The sequence below is a fragment of the Thalia democratica genome, chromosome 4, assembly GCF_965202585.1.
Source record: "Thalia democratica chromosome 4, ktThaDemo2.hap1.1, whole genome shotgun sequence".
In the NCBI taxonomy this organism is placed as follows: domain Eukaryota; kingdom Metazoa; phylum Chordata; class Thaliacea; order Salpida; family Salpidae; genus Thalia; species Thalia democratica.
Window position 1 is genome coordinate 68,604,335 of NC_139168.1, and position 21,774 is coordinate 68,626,108.

Below are 21,774 nucleotides of genomic sequence, written 5' to 3' on the forward strand. Positions count from 1 at the left end.
GTTTTAGATATTCTGCTGTATAGTCAGTTTACTTCATTTGCATAAATTTGCATAATGTCATTAATGAAAACATTTTCAACAACTTACAACTGCAGCCGACCCGAAGCTTACTATAATAAGTAATATATAGCTACCTTGAGCAGTGACTTGAAGAGAATACTTTTTTAAAAACAAAAAGTGTATAGTTTAATGTCTGGTAGAAGCTTTAAAACAAGCTTACGAAATGTTGCATTAAATTTACTTAATTTACTGGTAGGCTTAAATGGTTTGTTTTTAAGATGTTTTTACTCGATCTATATCAAAACTGTTTAATTTTTCGCTCAAAATTCTACTAACAACAAAACTTTAATAAACAACAACCAATGTTACTTTTAAATATACTGTAACAGACTCCTACTGGTTAAAAACGTTGTATTTTTTGGAATTAAATAATATAACTAAAGTAAAAAAATTGGAAAAACTTGTTACTTAAAAACGATTAAAAGACTTTTATGCTTAAGATAAGTGTTTATTAGAACTATAACAAAATATCTTTTTTCGTTTGCAAGCATAAAGTTTTTTGAAACTTTCTAAATTTCAAATGCATGTTTAAATCAAAAGTTTTAGAAGTTTTAAAAATATAAAAAATTTGATTTTAATTTAAGAGATAGATTACTAATAAAAAATCAAGCTTAAAAAATTTTTCACAGTCAATGTTTTAAACTCTAGTAAAGTCGCATTGATTCAGCTAAAAATCAGTCAGTTTTTTTTTCAGTCTACTCGAATTTGGTAGTTTTTTATTTAATTAGAACAACTATTTTTTATAATGATTGATAACCAAATTATTTAAGCTTAAATTTTTTAAACTTGTGAATATAAGGCTAATGTGATGTGAATTACTGTAAGAAAGTGTTAAATACTACAAGTGTTAATTAAAATAAAAACTGCATATTATAACTATTAAAGATTTGAACAACTTTAAAGTTCATTTCAAAACAAGCCTTTAATAAAAATTGACTTAAAAATTAATTCAACCTTTTAATAAAATTCAGCCAGATTAATCAGTTGTTTATTCTCTTAACTTTTTGTTTATAAGCTTTATTTATAACTTTTACATTGTTACGTTATAGCCAACACATTTTTAACGAAATAGTAAAATAGGGCGGGGCACTTTTGATAAGTATAAAACATTTTTTGGGTCAACTCCTTAAAGAATATCTTAGCGGAATATTTAACTATTACAAACCGTACTATAAATAATGAATGGTTGAAAAACGAGTGACATAGTCTTTTTAATAAACTATTTTTGCATTAAAAAGATATCAAACACTTATTTCGTTGATTTTTTTTTAAAGCTATTGTTTTAAATTTTAATACAAACTTTAACTTTATTGTTTTACAGTTTAACATAAAACAAGTATTTCGTAATGGAAAAGTACCAAATAAAAAGAGAGAGTAAAGTTAAATACAAAAAAAAAAAAGAATATTAACTTTTAGTTGCAGCCATGTGAGTTTGTTTTCAACAAATTGTTAAAAATGCTTATAAAAGAAACTGGTTATACTTATATTGATAGTCATGTTTCTAAATCGGTTAAGTTTTATGACTTTGTTTAACTAGTTATAAGTAAAGTAAGTTTAGTTTTCAAGTAAATTTTTTGTTACTCGTTTAAAAACTAAAATTGAGTTTTTCATTTTGTTTATTATATTTAAGTAGTTGTTATTTGATTTTTATACTGAAGTTGAAGTTTCAAATTTTTGTTTTGTTAAATTAACTTAGTGTACTTGAAAAAAAAAAGTTGTAACTTAAAAGTTTTAAACAGTGAACAAACTTAAGTTACATGAGAGCAATTGCTTAGTTTGAGTTGTAATCTAGTTTAAAAAAATTTTATTTACACTTCTTAAGTCATCAAACTAGAATTAAATAGTATTAAAATTTCTGAACCATGTAGTATAATACATTTAAATAGTTTTTGAAACTTTGCCATTTTTAATATCTAAACTTTTATCATAGTAACAATTTAAATTAAAAATGTTTCAATAAAAGTTTTTTTAGGTAGATGTTTTAAACAAGTTCTGTTCAGTTTAAAGGCTATCAGATATTGCTTTACAAGAAAAAATTGCTAAAATTATAGACATAAAAAAATATTCTTATTAAAGTTCTAATAATTTTGTTTGTTTTAATTTTAGTTACTTTTAATACTCGTTTCAAATTATGATATACATAAAAACAACTTTATAGTTTTTTTTTTAATTATTCAAAACTTGTTTTTATACACTTCCTGTTTCTTACAACTAAATTTATGTAGTGCATAAATACTCACATTATTAATGATTAAAAAAATACTTTTTAAAGATGTACACCATACAACTATTTATAAAAATTAAAAACATTTTGGTGTTGAGGTCGTGTATAGTTTATTTATAAATATTTCTATTTCTCCAAGCTTAGTTATTTGACAGTATTTGCCAAGACAACACACTTTATCTTAGTTACTTAAAGACTTTAAAAACCAATTAATGAGCCTATTTTTTATATTTTGAATTCAGTAAAATATTAAAACTTTTTTTACAGCTTTACATTATAACGTTTACCACTAAAACTTGTAATGAACAATAGTGATGCATTAGAAATTGATAAAAACATTAACACTGAATAACGTGTTCAAAACACTGACAGTAAATACTTAAAAGTACGTTTAAATAAAAATCAAGTGTTTATGGTAAAAAAAGCAAAGTTGTTAGAAAAATCACACTACTTCAAACTAATTACAAAACCTTGTTTTGCTGATCACATTACTCTGAATTTGCTGAAGTGACCTTTCCAGCAAGTATTGAAATATTCAAAAAAGTAATAAAATATATAATTACTGATCAGATTGATAGTATTAATAATGAAATGTTTGAAATTTATGAAGTCTCAGATTACTTGCAAATTGAATGTTTGAGCAAGTTGTGTTTAGACAGTTTCATTTATGGCTTGAACAAAAGTTGTGTTGACTACCAATTAAACGTTTTGTTCAAACACCCACAATTGTACAGAGACTTTATAATAGATGCATTAAAATTTAAATCAAATTGTTGGCCATACTTTAAAGGTCTTTACATTTTGGCATCGCTAACTTTTTCCGCTAGAAAAAAATAGTTATGATATATATTCAGCAAAAACATCTTAACAACAAACCACTAAGTCTACCAGTAAGGTAAGTAAATTTTATGCAACATTTCATAAGCTTCGTTTTAAAGCTTCTACTAGACATTAAACTATACAATTTTATATTTAATAAAGTATTCTCTTCAAGTAACTCGTAGCTGTATATTACTTAATAAAAGATTTGGGTCGGCTGCAGTTTGAATTGTTGAAAACTTTTTCATTCATTACATTATGCAAATTTATGCAAGCAAAGTAAATTGATAAAACAAAGAATATTTGAAACATTCATACCCTTATCCCTAACCCACCTTACCCAAAGTTTTAATCTACACCTTTATCCCTAACCTACTGTAACCAAATAACAAAAACAAAAAGAAAAACTTTATTTATTAAAACTTGAAATGAAAATAAGTAAAATATTAGCCAATCAGAAGCAACCTTAGAACTACAACCAACGCGTAAGCTTCAAATTTAAAAAACAAAAAAAATATTTTCTCCCATTTACACCATCTCATTTCAATGTGAATTAGTGTTGATATGTAAAAAAAATATTCAGTCGAAATTTTACACTTAGTGATAAATAAAATTATATTATCTTTGTATACACATTTACTACCTTGAAAATAAGAAACTATATAAAGTTTTAACTAATATACTTAGTTGACTTCAATGTTTTAACAATGTAAATATATAAAAAAAATACTTTTTTAATTGTTAACATTTTCGATTTTTCTTATAGACAAGGTTTTAAAAACATTTGAAATAATCAAAAAGCGTTTATATCTGATTATATGATTTTAACTACATGCAAAAACACCAAGTTTTGAAAAATATTTTAAAAAGCAAAATAGTAGTTAAACTTTAAGCGGAAACAATAATTAAACTAACTTTATTGTTTTACAAATAACAAAAAATTTCGTAATAGAAAAGTGCCAAATAAAAAGAGAGAGTAAAGTTAAGTGCAAAAAAGAAGAAGAGACTAATAACTTTTAATTGCGGTCATATGATTTTGTTTTCACAAGTTTTTCTAAAATTGCTTTAAAAAAGAAACTGGTTATATTGATAGTCATGTTTTTATTCAGTTTATTTTTATGACTTTGTTCAACTAGTTACAGTTAAAGTAAGTTTAGAACTCAAATAAGTTTTTGTTACACGCTTTAAAACTAAAATTTAGGTATTCATTTTGTTTATTATGTTTTTGTAGTTTTTATTTAATTTTTATACTGAAGTTTAAAGTGTATGTTTTGTTGAATGGATACTTAGTATACTTGAAAATAAAGTCATAACTTACAAGTTTTAAACAGTGAACAAATTAAGTTACATAAAAGTAATTGCTTAGTTGTAGTCTTGCTTAAAATTTTTTTATTTAGAATTTTTATAAAATAAAGCTAAAACTAATTAATATTAAGATTTATGTACCATGTAAAACTATAATTTTAAATTTATTTTATAAACTTTGTCGTTTTTAATATCTAAACTTTTATCATCGTAACAATTTAGATTAGAAAATTTTTAATAATAGTTTTTATTACGTAGATGTTTAAACAAGTTCTGTTCAGTTAATAGGCTATCGCCTATTAAATATTGTTTCACATTAAAAAATTACTGAAGTTAAAACATATATATTTTAAATAAAGATTTTATAATTCTGTTTATTTTAATTTTAGTTACGTATAATACTCGTTTCAAATTGTAATATAATATGTAATCAATTTGATTATAATATATAAATTATAACAAGTATTTTTTTTTTCTGTTTTTTCGGAAAAGGTTTTTATACATTTGCTTTTTCTTACAACTTAGTTTATGTAGTGCGTTAGTGTTCACAGACATCAGTGGTTAAATAATATAATTTGAAAATGTACGTTGAATTACTATTTTGATAAATTTTAAGCCATATCGTGTTAAAAATGGTTTTATTTTTTTTTTTAAGTGTTTCAGCTTAGTTAATTGACTTTAGTTACCAAGACAACACAATTTATTTTAGCTACCTAAAAAATTAAAATTTTATGAGTAAATATTTTATTATTTGAAATCAGCAAACTAAAAGAGCTTTTTTTACAGCTTCACATTGTAACGTTTACCACTAAAATTTTGTAATGAAAAACAGTGATGCAATAGAAATTGATAAAAACATTACCAATGAAACACTATTCAAAATACTGACAATAAGTATTTAAAAGTACGTATGAATAAAAATCAAGTGTTTTAAAAAACTGTTTTTAATGTTAATGCTAAATAACATTATTAAATTCAAACTAAAAATACTTAGCATACTTTTTAGTATAACGAAACTTTTAAATAGGTTTAAAACTTTTATTCAATCGCTTAAAAACTTATATTATACTTTTAAAAGTTAACCATAGTGTACATGTTTTGTTTCTAATTATTAAGCATATGTTATACAGTTCGAACAAAATTATTTCACCGGTTAAGTACATAAGTTATTGAATATTTTTCACTTTTTTAGTGTTTTTTTAATGTAAAAATTTCAGCATACATATCATAATTTTTAAATCATTTATTGATCAAAATATTTGTTTTTAAATTTTCTACCTTTTCTAATTTTCATTACATTATTCTAAAGTACATTTATCTTAGACAAAAATGCTTTGATAATAAAGTTTTTGCAAATAACTTTAATAGTGATAAATAACATTATTTTTATTTAAAACAGCAATAACATTGTTTTTATCAGGAATATTTACTAACTGTTTAATAAAAACATAGAATTTTATAAACTATTTCTTAACATTGGATACAAGAAACTAACATAAATATTTTAATTGTAACTGAATATCTTTATACTACTTAAAAACAAAAATCTACAATGGTCAACAATAAAGCACCAGTAGTTGGTAATAGTATTTACACTCAAAAAGATATTCAGAACACAAAAGTTGAAGTTTTGAGAATTCGTTTTAATAAACAGCACGTCATAATGGCAAAAAAAGCAAAGTTTGTCGAAAAATCTCTTTACTTCAGATCAATTACAAAGTCCTGCTTTTCGGATCACAAATCTCATTTCACTGAAGTGACCTTTCCAGTAAACTTCAAAACATTCAAGAAAGTCATTGACTGGATCACTACTGATCACATTGACATAGAAGACGATGAAACTTTTGAAATATATAAAGTTTCTGATTATTTAATTATTGAAAATTTGAACAAGTTGTGCTTGGACCATTTTATTTACAACTTGAACAAAAAACGTATAGATTACCAGTTTAGTGTACTGGAAAAACAGCCACTGGTATTTAGAGATTTTAAAGAGATTGCGTTAAAATTTAAAGCAAGTTGCCAACCTTGTGTTAAAGGTCTGTATATCCTGGACGGTCATAAGCATTCATTAACAATTATGTCTGATGGACATGAGTACAAATTCAAATATCGAATGTTGAATGAAGATGAAAACAAAACAAAATTTTGTACTGTTACCTGTCGAAGCTCACTTATAATATTAAGCAGTTACTCTAATAGTTTAATAATCCGAACGATAGAATGTAAATGGGAATGTGATCCACTTCTGTTACAGTATGATCTTATAAGTGGAAAGATGTACCACTTAGATGTAAAATACACCAGATGTTCAGATGTTTGCTCAGACAATGAGAACCTGTATGTGATTACGCCTACAGAATATGAGAAAACGTTCAAGTTTTCCGTATCTGTATTAAGTAAACCAATTAGTGATGAAACACGGTGGTTTTGTAAAACTAAAACGTTTTCTCTTCCAGATTCAGACTATCCTAATGATGAAAAGCGTAGTTGTGATTACTACAAATATGTAGTTCGTTTTTCGTTCTCTGATCATGAGAAACTCAGCATTTGTTAACAACTATTAAATTGTGAGGACGAAGAGCCATACCTTCATAATGTATACCTGCTCACAATATGTATTAAAACAATGAATATACTGAGTAATAAGAGATTTAATCAATGCTTAAAATTTGGACAAAAAGAATACATCAAGAAGATGATGTACCATGATTTTGAGGTGTTGTTTGTTCTCAAACAGGACAAAAAAGTTGTTATGGATGTTTGGATCAATCTCTATATAGTTTTTGATGCTAACGAGCAAAGTTTTTACTTTGCCGAAGATATCGTTCCGCTATCACAAGATAGATACTGGGATTCGACTCATAAATTTATTTGCGGACAAGAGTACACGGTTGATAAAAATGATACTGTTTACATGTACATGGGTTATGACAAACCTGATACAAACAAGGGAGTAATAGAAATAAGAACGTTTGATTACCGCAATGATAAATTAGTTGAAACTGGAACAATATGGGAACATTATGATCGTTTTTATATATTAGATGACCATTGTGTATCTGTTTGTGCTGTTTAGTTTTAGTATGCCAATGATTGTAAGCTCGGGTGTTTTGTTGAAATATTTGATTAATTCAGTTCTGCATTCAATTATTTTCATATATGTTTGGCATAAGTAGAGAATTATAGTATCAAGTATTGTATCATTTTTATTTAAAGTTGTAAAGACAGTACAACATTTTGTATACTTGACAATAGTTTAAACTTTTAGAAAGTAGATTTTTCACAAGATAAATTATTTTAAATTTTACATTGTTAAATTTTTATTCATTTTATAAAAAAAACTTGGTATAACCTCTTTTTAAAAATCTATTTCATAATCATATACATATTCAAACTCTTCGATTGTGATATGAGTTTAAAAATCTAAGAACTAAACAAAACTGTCTACATTCTGTAATATCTAAGAAACATTTTCTTTTAAATTTTTCGTCCTATTTAGTTAAGTACGTTACAAATCGTATAATCAGAAATCGTTAATATTGATTTAAACTAAAAATATATTAAAAATACATTTAAACTTGTATATTAATCTGTATACATATACATATATTTACTAATAGTTTTTTGTACATACGTTTTCAAAACAGAAACTCGAAAATGTTTTAAAACACCGAAATATTAATAAATTAATTGTCATATTTAAGTGTTTTTTATTCAAGATTGATTTAAACTGATTTTTTGCTTTTCCAAAATTATTTGACAACCATATGTATTTGTACAAAATAAACAAAGTTCAATAAATTTTGACAATAAATAACTTTGCTTTGGCGTTTTTCATATAAAAAAAGTATACTTATTTGAGCTTTAAAATTTGCTTTTAATGTACCTTAGTATTAATATTATGTATTCTTGTTGATTTATTTGAACATAAATAAATTTTATTTTCGGAACTAAATATGTAGGGTTATCAAATATAATCTTAAAAGAGATATATTTAATTATGCTTCAAATAAACTATTACAACTTTTTTACAAAATGGTTCTCTTTACAAACATATTGTATCAAGTTATCCTATTCTGTTTATTATTTACATGAAACTATTTAACTTAAAACTAGAGTGCAGTTGTAAAACTAATTAAAGAGCTATTTTATAAATAATAAAAACATTATTTAATATCTTGTTCAAATAAAAATGCTTCAACTTAAAAATAAACAAAAAATAAATTCATACTTAAAGCATACTGTAACATATTTTAAAGTTTTATATCTTATCATAAATCATTAAATAAAGAACTAAAAACTCCATACAAAGTAGTAGCTAGTTAGTTTTTGCAATGAAACTAAAAATTTTAAAAGTGGAAACGAATTTTTGATTTTAAAAGTATATATCTCAAAATTCATATCAAAAAAATGTGTGTTTATATTAAAAATATTAAGTTTGTTCAAAATTAAACCATTTCACTTCATTTACATACTTCTGCTTTGTAGATAGCAACTAAACTTCCCTAAAGTAAAAATACTTCTTAGTTACCACCCAATCAGGCTAGTTAAAAATTCTGAAAAATCCGTATTACTTGGGCTAGTTTGAACTTGTTTGAGTTTTTTGGAAGTTTGAAGATATAGTTATTGACAGATAAGGTTTTTAAAGCTCAGACTAGTTTTCATGAACTTCAAATCAACCTTTCTTTTCACACTATTCTTTTACTTTCATATATTGTATGTGTTTACCTGTTACTATTTAAGTAGTTATTTAACAGTTATTAAAAGTACATATTGTCACAATCAGTTCCATCTAGCATTGAAAACATTTTTTATTCATAAACTTATTTCGTTTTAAGTAGCTCTTTCACGGAAAAAAGTTGCGTTCAAAACAAAAATTTCTGCTGTTAAATTCTTGTTTTTCTAAATCATAGTTTAAAATATTTCCAATAAATTAATAAATTTATAAAACTACACACATTAAATGGTAAACTAAATTGTTTACATATCATAGCATAGAAAACTACAAATTTGTATGCTAATTGAAAGTTAAACTAAATGTTAAATGTTAATAAAGTTGTTGAAAAATTTAAATAACTAGAAGTTAACTTTTCACAAACACAAAACAAAATATTAATATTGTATATACAGTAGACTACCGCTTAAGTACGCACTTTTTTTGGTACTTACCTCGCCTTAAGTACGCACTTACCTAGAAAGACAAAAAAATTCTAAATTTTCTTAGACTTAGATTTTATCTAAAGACTTGTTCCATAGAGTCATTTTCTGACGCTTTCCATCCATTTTTCTAAATTTCTCTAAACTTTTCTAAAATTTCTAAATTCTTTTTATTCAAAAGCTTTCAAAATATCTGCAAAAGAAAGACTTATTTTAATGTGACATAGCACATAACTAGTTAACCACAAAAACTAGTTACAATTTTATAAAGTCAAATTAAACATATAAAAAGAAGCAACAATAACAACAAAAAACTAAAGTTTAAAAAAAAATTAATGAGCATCTTATCATTGTGCACTTATACTATAAATGTTTATACTGATATAAACTTTCTTACAAAAACAGTCCTAAAACGTTTTTCTTTTAAATAAAATTAATCCAACACTTTTTAGCTAATGGAAAATTATAATAAATGTATTAACTAAACTAAACTTAGCTTGACTAGCAATATGTAGAAACTTTTTGGAGAAAAAATAAATCATTTTAAAATCTATTTGAAATTTTGCAGATTTTAATTATGTATTAAGCGTTGTTTAAAATAAAAATACTTGTTTATTTGGCTTAACCATTTGGTGGCTAGTTGTTAGAAAGAAAACAAACAACTAAATTTATATTATACTAATCGTCAAAAGTACGCACTAACCGTGCTAAGTACGCATTCAATTTGCGTACTTAAGCGGTAGTCTACTGTATTGTTATTTAATATAAGTATTTAGTACTCAAATTTTTAACTTTATAGTGAAGGTTTACAGATGACTTTAAAAACTAAAAGCATTTAAATTAAAATCGTTGTCAGTTAAAAAAAAAATCTCTAGTTTTAAAAAACTAAACTTACTCTTACGTTTAAAGTTAAATTACAATGTTTAAAATTTAGTGTTAATAATGATAGTTATAAACAAAAGGAAGTATTGATTCATTATACTTGTTTTTTTTTTATGGTGTTTATCTAACATCTTCACAATTAGTTCGGTTTTAATTACAAAATACGATTTGATCATATATCTTTAGTTTTAAAAAAACTTACTCATTTTAAAATACTAGAAAAATTAACTCTGATATTAAGACAAAACTTATATTACAAACTTTAAAAGTATTTAAAAATTTTATAGACGGAAAGTTTATTTCGAATACAAGTTGAAGTAGCTTTTATCAAAGATGTAAAGTAAAATGATAAATTGTGTCGTATGGCTTTAATTAATAAAGCTATATGAAGAATTTTAGTAATAAAAAAGAGTTGCGTTTAATTTATCTACAAAACTAAACGTAGATAATTGTTTCTGAAAAGAGCTGTAGTAAAGAAAACATTACTTTTACTTTATAACCTATGTTTATGCAATTCAGCATAAAACAGTTACAAATACAAGTATTTTTCTAAAAAGACGTATGTTGTTCAAAATAAATAGTTATATTTTACGTTTGTTTAAGTAGTTTGCTTGTATTGATAAAGTAAATTGATAACAAACTTAAAGTACGATACGAGTATTAAAAAATACTAAAAAAATAAAGTTCACTTAATCTAAAGGAAGCAATGACTCATTTTTTTTTTCGTTTGTGTTTTCTGTAGTTAGCTAAGGCTTAAAAATGCCTTTAGTTTTCCAATTTATAGAAAAATTAAAAACGTACAATAATGTTTTTTGGATTATAAAAATAGTAAAAATTAATAAAAATACCTGTTACAAAGGGTGCTTTTATTACAAATGTATTAGTTGAAATTGACCAAATTAAATTATACGATCAAATAGTGTTAAACTGTAAATCTGAAAACTATGATTAACAGATAGTATATAACAATAAAACAGTTTCTTTCAAAGTCTAAATATATAAACTTTCTGAGGTAAGGAATAAATTTCAAAATTTTGTAAGATTAATTTTATATTTAAACATTCTTAGGATACTTATTAAACGATATAAGTTATAAAAACAAAAACACTTTCTTTTAATTGTTAGTGTAGATATAACACAGTTAGTATTTAATTAGTTATTTTAAAACAACTAAAAATTCTTACTGTTTATACACTACGAAAATAAAGCGCACAAAATATTTGGTTCTAGGAAATGTTGCACATAAAAACCTTTTGGTTATTGAGTCGCACACAACTTAGATACCTTTTATCCTGTTGACCGAAAATATACTGTACGTTTATTCAAAACAATAAATAAAATATATTACTATAAAAAAAATTTTAAACTGTAAAGTGCGCGTTTGACGTGAAACATTCACTTTTACCTGTGTTCAAGGCGTTTTATCTTCACATTAACCCTCACTGTAGTTTAAACCAAGTAAAAATTATTATATTCTTCGTAAAAGCAGTAGTTTATTAAGCGAGAAGATAAAGACGCTCAAAATATTTGGTTCTAGGACCTGGTGCACGAAGAACCTTTCGGTTATCGAGTCGCACATCACGGATACCTTTTAATGTCTTGTCCAGGACAATACTATGTTTTATATATTGGCCTGCTAAAAAATTATACTTTGTTGTTACCATTATAGTGATAATTTCAATGTTCGATGTTAAATATTAAGTCCATAACCTTTAATAAAAATAACAGTATTTTTGTTATGTCTAATTTTTGTACGTTTAGTAAAAACATTTATAAACAGTCGTTTTATTTGTAGAATTATCTACTATAAACGACGTAATGTTCGATTTTTTAAAGTTTATTGGATTTTTCCGAATAAATTTTTTTTAGTCATTCTTGGTAAATAAAATATATTTATATTTAAGTTATAAATATATATCTTGAAGTAAAATGTCATTACCATTTAAATAAAGAATAGTTTTCTAAAACGTAAAAGTTTCTTATACTAGTTTGTAATTAATATTTTAAACTTGACATATAAAAGTTAACTGACTAGAAGACTAATGTAATATCTAGTCAAAATAAATGAGATTGATTACTAAAATTTATATTAAAATAGCACTTATTTTTCTTTAATTGAAGCTTTTGTTTTAGTTAATCGGATTTATTATAACTAAAAATCTATAAGTAAACTACTGTAAAAAAAACGCTCATAGGTACTTATTTTTGTGAAAAATAAAAGAAAGATTTTATGAATTTTACGATTTTTAAATTCGAATTATAAAAAAGAAATTGTTAATATAATGTTTTGTGTATTAACCATAATACATATAATTTAAAGTGTTATGAAATTTTTAAATGTTACTAAACTTTGCAATAGTTATGAGTTTTAAAAGATATTTAAATCATTAAATTTTGAAAAAAAAACATAAGAGCGATTTATTTGTTTTATAACAAATAATTAAATTTGTTTACTGTCTTAACTTTTCTTACTTCATGTACATATGCTGATTGATTATTTAAATTTACTATACTTTTTGATTCATTAAACATTTTTCATGATGCAAAAAATTTAAATTGATTACAACCATCTTTACAATAATTTTATCATGTCATGGGTTTTGATAAATTCAAAGAGTTTCCAAACCTGTTATCATGACCTCTACGTCATCAGGCCACAGTTTTATTGTAATTATAACTGTCTTCACCTAACTACAAGAAATTTCTTGCTAAATTTGGTTATGTAAGCTTTTTTTGTATATGTTTTTACTACTATCCTGCCCTGGACAAGATTTTATAAGGTATCCGGTGGTGTGAGAATCAATATTCAAAAGGTTTTTTTTTTGTGCACCAGGTCCTAGATTTTTATTGTGCACCAGGTGCACCAAATGTTTTGAGTGCTTTTTTTTCATTCAATAAACTGTATTATAATTATTTTTCAACTTCAACTTGGGAAGAGTTAGTCTCTTCTGATGTTCTTCTACCTTAAAAAAAAAAAACTTATAGAGCTGGACCATAAACTGAGTGCTATTAGGCCATAACAACAATTAATATTAATGATAACTGTTTTTGTTAATTAGTATAATTAAATTTTTAAACTATTCATTCTAAAATTTATCATAATAGTTTATTAACTAAAATCCAATTGAATCATTCTTTAGCAAAGAACTTAATATTTTAGTTTAATTTAATTAACAATGATTGTTTTTATAATTAAGGCCATAGGGGGGGGGGGTAGACCATGTTTTTTACAAGTTGATCTTATTTTATAGAGTTTTTACTAAGCTTCAAGATGCTTTTTACCGTTTTTAAAAATTCGAATTAGTTTTTGAGATATGACCGGCCAAAGTCGGGCCGCATAACAGGTTCCTTATGGGGAAGGAAAACTAAAACGGCGAAAAAAGACTAATGCATTCAAAATCTATCTCCTCCTTCATTTTTTAAGCAAATTCTTCAAACTTTCACAGTCTATTCTTTATACAATAACAAAAAAACGTTATTTGTGACTTTAAAAAATTTCAAGTAAAAATACTTTTTTTTTGTAATTTTATGACAAAAATTAAAAAAAAAAGTGAATTTTCATCAAAAAAAATTTTTTTTACAAAAAAAAGGTATTTTTACTTGAAATTTTTTAAAGTAACAAATAACGTTTTTTTGTTATTGTATAAAGAATAGACTGTGAAAGTTTGAAGAAGATTGCTTAAAAAATGAAGGAGGAAATAGATTTTGAATGCATTAGTCTTTTTTGCCGTTTTAGTTTTCCTTCCCCATAAGGAACCTGTTATGCGGCCCGACTTTGGCCGGTCATATCTCAAAAACTAATTCGAATTTTTAAAAACGGTAAAAAGCATCTTGAAGCTTAGTAAAAACTCTATAAAATAAGATCAACTTGTAAAAAACATGGTCTACCCCCCCTATGGCCTTAATTTAATGTTTTTAATAAATGTGAACAAAGTTTCTTCTAGTTAATAGGTTGAAATTTATTGGTCAATGGTCTTCATGGTGTGCACAAAGTAATTTTAATGTCATAAGAAACTTAAAAAACTTAAAAAAAAATATATATAAATTTTATGTGTTGTTTTTGAGATTTATTTGTACATAATAATCAAGTAGATATTAACTCTTCTATTTTTTCCTGGCTTCAGTGGAAAAATTTCTGATCTTATATATTAATGAAATATATGTTTTCAATAAAAAAAATAATTATATAATATACTAATATGTTAAGGCTATAGGTTGTCAAACATTTTTTTACAAGAGTTTACATTGGCTCCTGTATGAAAGCTTAGTATCAATTGCAAGCTATATTTTATAGAATTTGAAAAAGTAATACAACTTTAATAATTTTGTAAAAAGTTTTTGGTACAAATATATGAAGTGCTAATTTTTATTTACTAGTTTTATTAAAAAAAAAACTAGAATTCTGTTTTCTCTTAGATTTTCAAGCTAGGATTGTTATGAAATATTATTTATATAGCTAAAAAGACTTGGATTGTTTCAATTTTAAAAGTATTGAATAAGGAAACTTAAAATAAAAAAACAAAAAAAGGTGGTTGTTTCCAAATATATCTTTAATAGTTTAAGATAAAAAAATTAAGCATTTTATAGAATTAAATATTAGTTGTATACTTACTAAAAATTAAAGCAAAATTTATAAAGAATAAAAAAGATATATTTTTAATAAAATGGTCCTTGTTTCATATTTTTGGTTTACAACTTCTAAAATGAACCTACTGAGCTCACAAAGACTTTGATTGAGTATAACACACTTTCAACGTTCAACTTGCAAAAACAAGATGGACCTCCTTATGGCCAAATTAAAAACTCAATAAAAATAGTGTTTTTGACATTGGTAAGTATTTTTTTTTTACAATTATTAGTCTACAGAATTTATTTTGTAGTGATTTACTATGACAGCTTTTGAAATGACTACAGATATAGATTTTGGCTTTATTAAAAAAGTATACAAGAAATAGAAAAATTGCAAAATGATATTTTTTTGTTTGTCATACTAAGTACTTCAACTTGTCACTTTTGCACAAGGGGACAATTTTTCATGGCGTCACTTTTGCACAAGGGACAATTTTGCATGGCGCCACTTTTGCACAGAGACACTTTTACACAGGTTGAAATTTTTTTAAATTAAAAACTTTAATTTACATTTTTTGCTATTACTTTTACCCCTAACCCTAAATTTTTTAATAATTTTTTTGGATTTTATAATTTTTTTTAAAATCGTTTTTGTTATCATGTTATTTTTTTGATTAATAATTTTTATTAGGTAGATATTTGTTTTGCTATCACAACTAACCCTTACCCATGATTGGTAAATTTTTTATTTTATTTTTTTGGGTTTTATAGTTTGTTTTTCAAAATATTATTTTTTTCCTGTTGTTTTTTTTGATTAGTAGTTTTTATTAAATACATTTTTCTCTATCACTGTTTCTACTAACCCTTACTCTCCTCACTCCGTAAGTTTTGTTTTCAATATATTTTTTATATATTCTTGTGCAAAAGTGACACCCTGCAAAAGTGTCCTCTTGTGCTGAAGTGATGCTTGTGCAAAAGTAACCTATTCCCACTCTAAGGCAATACCAATTATGAAGTCAGGTTGTTTTAGAAAGTATAATTTTTCTTAGTTACTCAGCAAATATTTTGACAATGGAATTAATAAAAAAAAAAATTTTATTCACTCAGTTTGTTATTATTTTCTGTATAACATTATAATTACCAATTTCATCAAACTCATTTTAAGAAATACATTTTAAGGATATAGTGTACAAAACTTAATTGCTAGTATACAGCAGGTAATTGAATTAAAAAAAAACAAATATTAAACTAAAGTTTAATTTTGACTATAGTCAACTTACTATTGTTTATTAAACAAATAATTCTTAAGAAATGTACTTAAAACTTGTCATTTAAAACAATAGCTTCTGTTTAGAAAGAAGTTAGATGTTTGTAAATTAATTAAATTTAATTAAAGTAAGACAACAGTTTACTAAAATGAAAATGAGTTTCATACAATTAGTTTTAAGAGTTTACATGTTTGAGAATATAGTTTTTTGTAACAATGTTTTGATAAGAATATCATTTTAATGCATGAAAACTATTATAAATTGTAAAACAAATAAACATAATCATATGAAAACAAAATATATAACAAAAGTGATCTACATAAAAAGGCAAAAATTTTTTTTGGTTATAATACTTTTAGTTACATCAACTGAATTAAATTATTTATCCAATTAATTTAATAATCTACATTGATGAGTTGAACACATACAATTAGAACTTGTCTTCCTCAAAATAAATGATACTATTTTTTCCAAATTTGAAAACAAACAAGTATTTACCAGATTTATTGTTTATGTTCACTGACTAATTAAAAAAAAATTAAAACTGTTCAACATAACTTTGAACTGAAGCCTTACTATGATACCTGGAAAAGAGACAGTTTCTACTAACTTAAAAATTAAACAAGTAATATCTTTATATTTTATTAAAACATAATGTTTGTTTTTAAATTAATCATGTGTAAACTTTTATGAAACAATTACAGCCACTTTATATAACGTTCAATCAACAATGCCTGACAAAGGAAAATTTATCTTAATTTTCATTTAATAATGATGTTTTGCACATGTACAATTAGAACTTTGCCTGTCCAAGTTAAAAATTAATTAGCATTTTAAGATTTATTTGATTTTTACTAATTGAATTATAACAATCACAGATATTTTGTTTATAGCCTAGATAAAACCTCATTTGTAATGCCTGGCAAAGGAAAAGGAGGCGGTGGCTTCAAGCACGATGAAGTTCTCACCGGAGTTTTGCTGGCAGACGACTTCAGCAAGTCCTTCCACCCCATCACTCAAACCAAATGCCTCATCAAGCTGGCAAACGAGCCTCTGATCCACTACTCACTCTCTCTGTTGCACAGGAGCGGCGTGGAAAAGATCATCGTATTCTGCAAGGACTCTGACCATGAAGTCACCAGCTACTTGGAAAGCTCCACCAAGTGGGCCAACCTGCACAAGCACGGCAAGATCAAGGTGCACGGGCCCAACCCTGACGTCAACTCTGTTGGGGACGTGTTCAGGAAGCTGGACATCTTAAACATCAACGACGACTTCATATTTGTCCCTTTTGATGTAGTCTCCAACACAGACCTCTCAGCCACTCTAAAAGAGCACAAGCAGAGGAAGAGCAGCCACCCAGTTGATAAAAACGCTCCTCTGCTGACGGTGGTCATGACTGACAATGTCAACACCAAGCACGAGCTGAGGCAGCTGGATGATGATGTCATAGTTGCCTATGGCACCATAGACCACAGGCTGCACCATTTTGGCAAGACCAAGTCCTCCCAAGGGGGTCAGAAGCTTCCCATGAGTCTTTTTAAAGAGTGCAAGAGGCTGACTGTAAACTACCAAGTTCTTGACTCTGGCGTCTGGATATGTTCAAAGAATGTCATTGAAGTCTTCAGTGACAATTTTGATTACGAGACCCAAGACATTTTTGTCAAGAGGGTGATAGAGTCGTTTGAGTTCTTGGGCAAGGAGATTCACGCGCACCTGCTCAAGTCTGACTATTGCTGCAGGGTTAACAACCTGACAAGGCACCAACTAATCCAGTGTGATGTCATCAACAGGAAAATCTACCCGCTCCTGCCAGAGACCTTCCGCAGGTCGATGCGCGATGGAGAGTACAAGGTGGACATGAAAAGAGACTACTTGCACAGCACCAGCAAGCTGTCCTCTGCTGTGAAGGGAAGCTCTTTCATGCTTGGACCAAAAACTAAAGTTGACTGCTCTGTCACTATGAATGAATCAGCAGTTGCTGGAAATTGCAGCATTGGAAGCTGTTCTGTCATTGAAAAATCAACAGTGATGGACAATGTTAAAATTGGCAGAAACAGTATGATTAAAAACTCCTTTGTTTGTGGCAGCGTTGAAATTGGAAGCAACGTCAAAATGGAAAATTGCTTGTTATGCTCAGGGGTAAAAATAGCGGATGACACTGAGGTGCCCCAGAACAGCATAATTGTCTATGACCAAGACAAGGAATCCACAACTTCTGTTGTTGGCAAGGGCGGCAGGGGGCAGCAGTACTCCTTGGCATCAGACAGCTTCTACGAGGACACCTCAGAGTCGCAGAACACCGCAGACCTGGCCAACAAGCTGTGGGGACTTTCCATCGACAACGTGGACCTTGAAAGCGACGATGAGATTGATGAAGTTTCTTCGGATGAGAGCATGACTTTTGACAGTGACGACGACGGAGACCCCAACATGTTCTTGGTGAAGTCCGAACCTGAAAAGTTCAAGAGGGAGGTTGAGGAGACGATTGTGAGGCTGAGCGAGGAGCCGGAGGTTGAGGTCAGGAACTTGATCCAGGAAATCAATGCTTCCAGACACGCGTACAACGTCCCTTGGAGCGGGGTGACCACAACTGTTACGTTATGCATCATGGAGCACTTTGTGCAAAAGTACACTGGGCAAGCTCAAGAAGAGAGGAGGACTTTTGGCACGGTGCTGAAAGAAGTTGTGGACATGTGCAGTGGTTTGCTGCAGGAGTACATAGTAGCCAAGAAGGCGGACCAGGAAGCTCTTCAAGCCATCACAAATTTTTCCCAACAGAACCAGATCTTCTTGAAGAAGCTGCCCAATGTTTTGAACCTCATGTTCAACGAAGACATACTACAGCCAGAGGCGATTGTCAACTGGTATAACGAGGACACTGACCACCCTGCCAGGCAGTGTTACAAGGACAACATCAAGGAGATCATCAGCTTTATTGAGCAGTCCTCTGAGGAAGAGTCCTCTGAAGAAGAAGATTCTGATTAAGAAAAACTGATTAACTTTTAGATAATTTGTGTAAGACTGAGAGGGTGTTTTTATGTTTACTTTCTATTTTTAACTACAAGGCCTTAAAAGCTTGTATCTATGCCACAATTGTTAAACTATTAATTTGTTGTTGTAGGGTTTGGATTAGATTGTTATTTTGGCTAAATAAAAATTAAGACAGTTTTGCACAAAATTTATGAACTATTTCAAATTTTGAATATTTAAACATATTAATTTAAATATTTTTAAGTTTTACATATATTCTTGTAGTTTCTTATTCTAAATAACATACCTAGTTTCCATAAAAAATAAAAGCTGTTTGGAAGCTTTTTTATTTTATGAGATACTATTGTGTACTATTTTTACTGTTTACATTTTAGATTTGATGTTAAAATATGCAAGATTAAAGTTAAGTTGACTTGTGTATATTCATTTTTGATGAATTTAAATAGATGGTTGATGCTTACAATAAAACTTTTAGATAATTGATACAAATTGTGTTTTTCAGAAACTATAATTACTCCAAATAAAACGTGAAGATCACAAACAAGTACCCAAAGAAACTCTGACAAAAACTTTGTAGTAAGTTCAAAAGCTAAAAAAAAAACTATCAGATCTGTAAAGTATTGTCATCCTCTCAACTCTCAAAGTGATTTGTGCTTATCAAAAGTTTAGGAAAGCTAAGGATCACTGATTTGACTTCAACATAGTATAATTTAAGCATAAAGTAGTATAAAATAAAATTTATATCAGTCATCATTGTGATAAAAGATGAATGTTAAAATATAGAACTTATTTTTAAAGAAAGCTAAAAAAAAACAAGCTAAATATACTCTTTTATATGTTACAAAATATGTTAAAACTTCAAGTTATTTTTACTTAGTGAAACTTTTAGAGGTTCAACAAAAATCAAGTAAATTTTAAAACAAAGTTAAACATTTAGAAAGTTTTTAATCTTAAGGTGCAAATAAATACTTTTTAGATAAAAATTTAACTGTTTGCACCTTAAAATGAAAAACTTTCTAAATGTTTAACTTTGTTTTAACATATATCTTATTTTTGTTAAACCTCTAAAAGTTTCTGGAACTTAATAGAATTTCACCAAGTAAAAATAACTTGCAGAATACTAGATAGACTTAATATCTTCAAATAACTATAAACTTAAAGTCAGAATATATCAAAAAATGTTTATAGTAGACATTATTTAAGTCCTTTGTATCAGTTTTGTTGATGTAAGTCTTTTTATAATCTTTTTTTATACTACCATTCTCAGGCACAAATTTACTGTAGCTAATTATACATCAAAATTGAGCATGTTTTTAAATTTTAATAAAATAGTTATACGCAGGGTTTATTTGAGTAAGTATTTGTTAGTTAAATTCTTGAAAATTTCTCTTAAGACCAACTTATAAAAATCAAGATGACCTTAATGCATATTTGTATATTATGTTTCCATCTATTTATGCTAAAATAGTTTAATGATTTATTTTCACAATAAAGTATCTTGGCTTTTAGCAATTTAAAACATAAAATTAACAAGTGTACACATCCCATTACTTAAGGGCATAGGGGGGCGGGTCCACCTTGATTTTTACAAGTAGATCTTATTTTATAGAGTTTTATCTGAGCTATCAGACATTTTTAACCGCTTAAAAAAATGCTTAAAAAAATTTTAAGTATTTTTTAAGATATGAGCGATCAAAGTTGGTGACCTCAATAGGTTCCTAATGGAAGGCGCAAACTAAAAATGCAAAAAAAAGACCATTTCACTAAAAATCTATCTTCTCCTTCATTTTTTTAAGCAATCTTCTTCAAACTTTCACAGAAAGTGTATTACTAAATTTAAAAGACATTGAATGCAGGATTTTTTTAAATTTTGAAAATAACATTTTTATTAAAAAAATACCACCTATTTTTTTGTTTTTTTTTTTATGTAAAATTTTTATTATTTTCAAAATTCCAACATTCAAAGTCTTCTAAATTACAAAAGGAACGTTTCCTGAAAGTTTAAGGTCTCTAGCTTAAAAAATGAAGGAGGAGATAGGTTTTTAGTGATTTCTTAAATTTCCGAGAAAATTGACCCCAAAAAATTTTTGGTCTATACGTTTGTATTGGAATCTTTTTATAAAAATTTCAATATCTCAAAAGTTAAATAAGATTTTTTAATTCTATAAAAACTGGCTTGTAGTTTGTACTTTAAGATTTCGTTTAAGATACAATGTTATTTTAAGCAAAAAAAAAATGTAGGACCCCCCTATGCCTTTAAATGTTTAGTTTATTTATTTATTATTATATTAGTACATTTTATTATTTATATAACGAAATTTAAAGCTAGAAATTTCAGAATAAAGCTTAACTGAATGCTTTATAAAATGCTTAAAAAGTTAAAACCTAGCATCTTTGTTTTACCAAAGGTGGTAATTGAATTACTTCATCAACACCTGTTTATGTTGCTTTTATTCAGCTGTAAATTCAATGACTTCACTTTTTTCTTAGAGA

General features: G+C 26.6%; 1 protein-coding gene across 1 annotated transcript; it reads left to right on the plus strand.

Annotated features, from left to right (window-relative positions):
- The first annotated feature begins 17,173 nt into the window (after nt 1–17,173).
- LOC145834106 (translation initiation factor eIF2B subunit epsilon-like) lies at nt 17,174–19,634 on the plus strand. Its single transcript, XM_082941453.1, has one exon. The coding sequence runs from the start codon at nt 17,203–17,205 to the stop codon at nt 19,273–19,275; it is 2,073 nt and encodes a 690-aa protein (XP_082797579.1). The 5' UTR covers nt 17,174–17,202; the 3' UTR covers nt 19,276–19,634.
- Nucleotides 19,635–21,774: the final 2,140 nt, after the last annotated feature.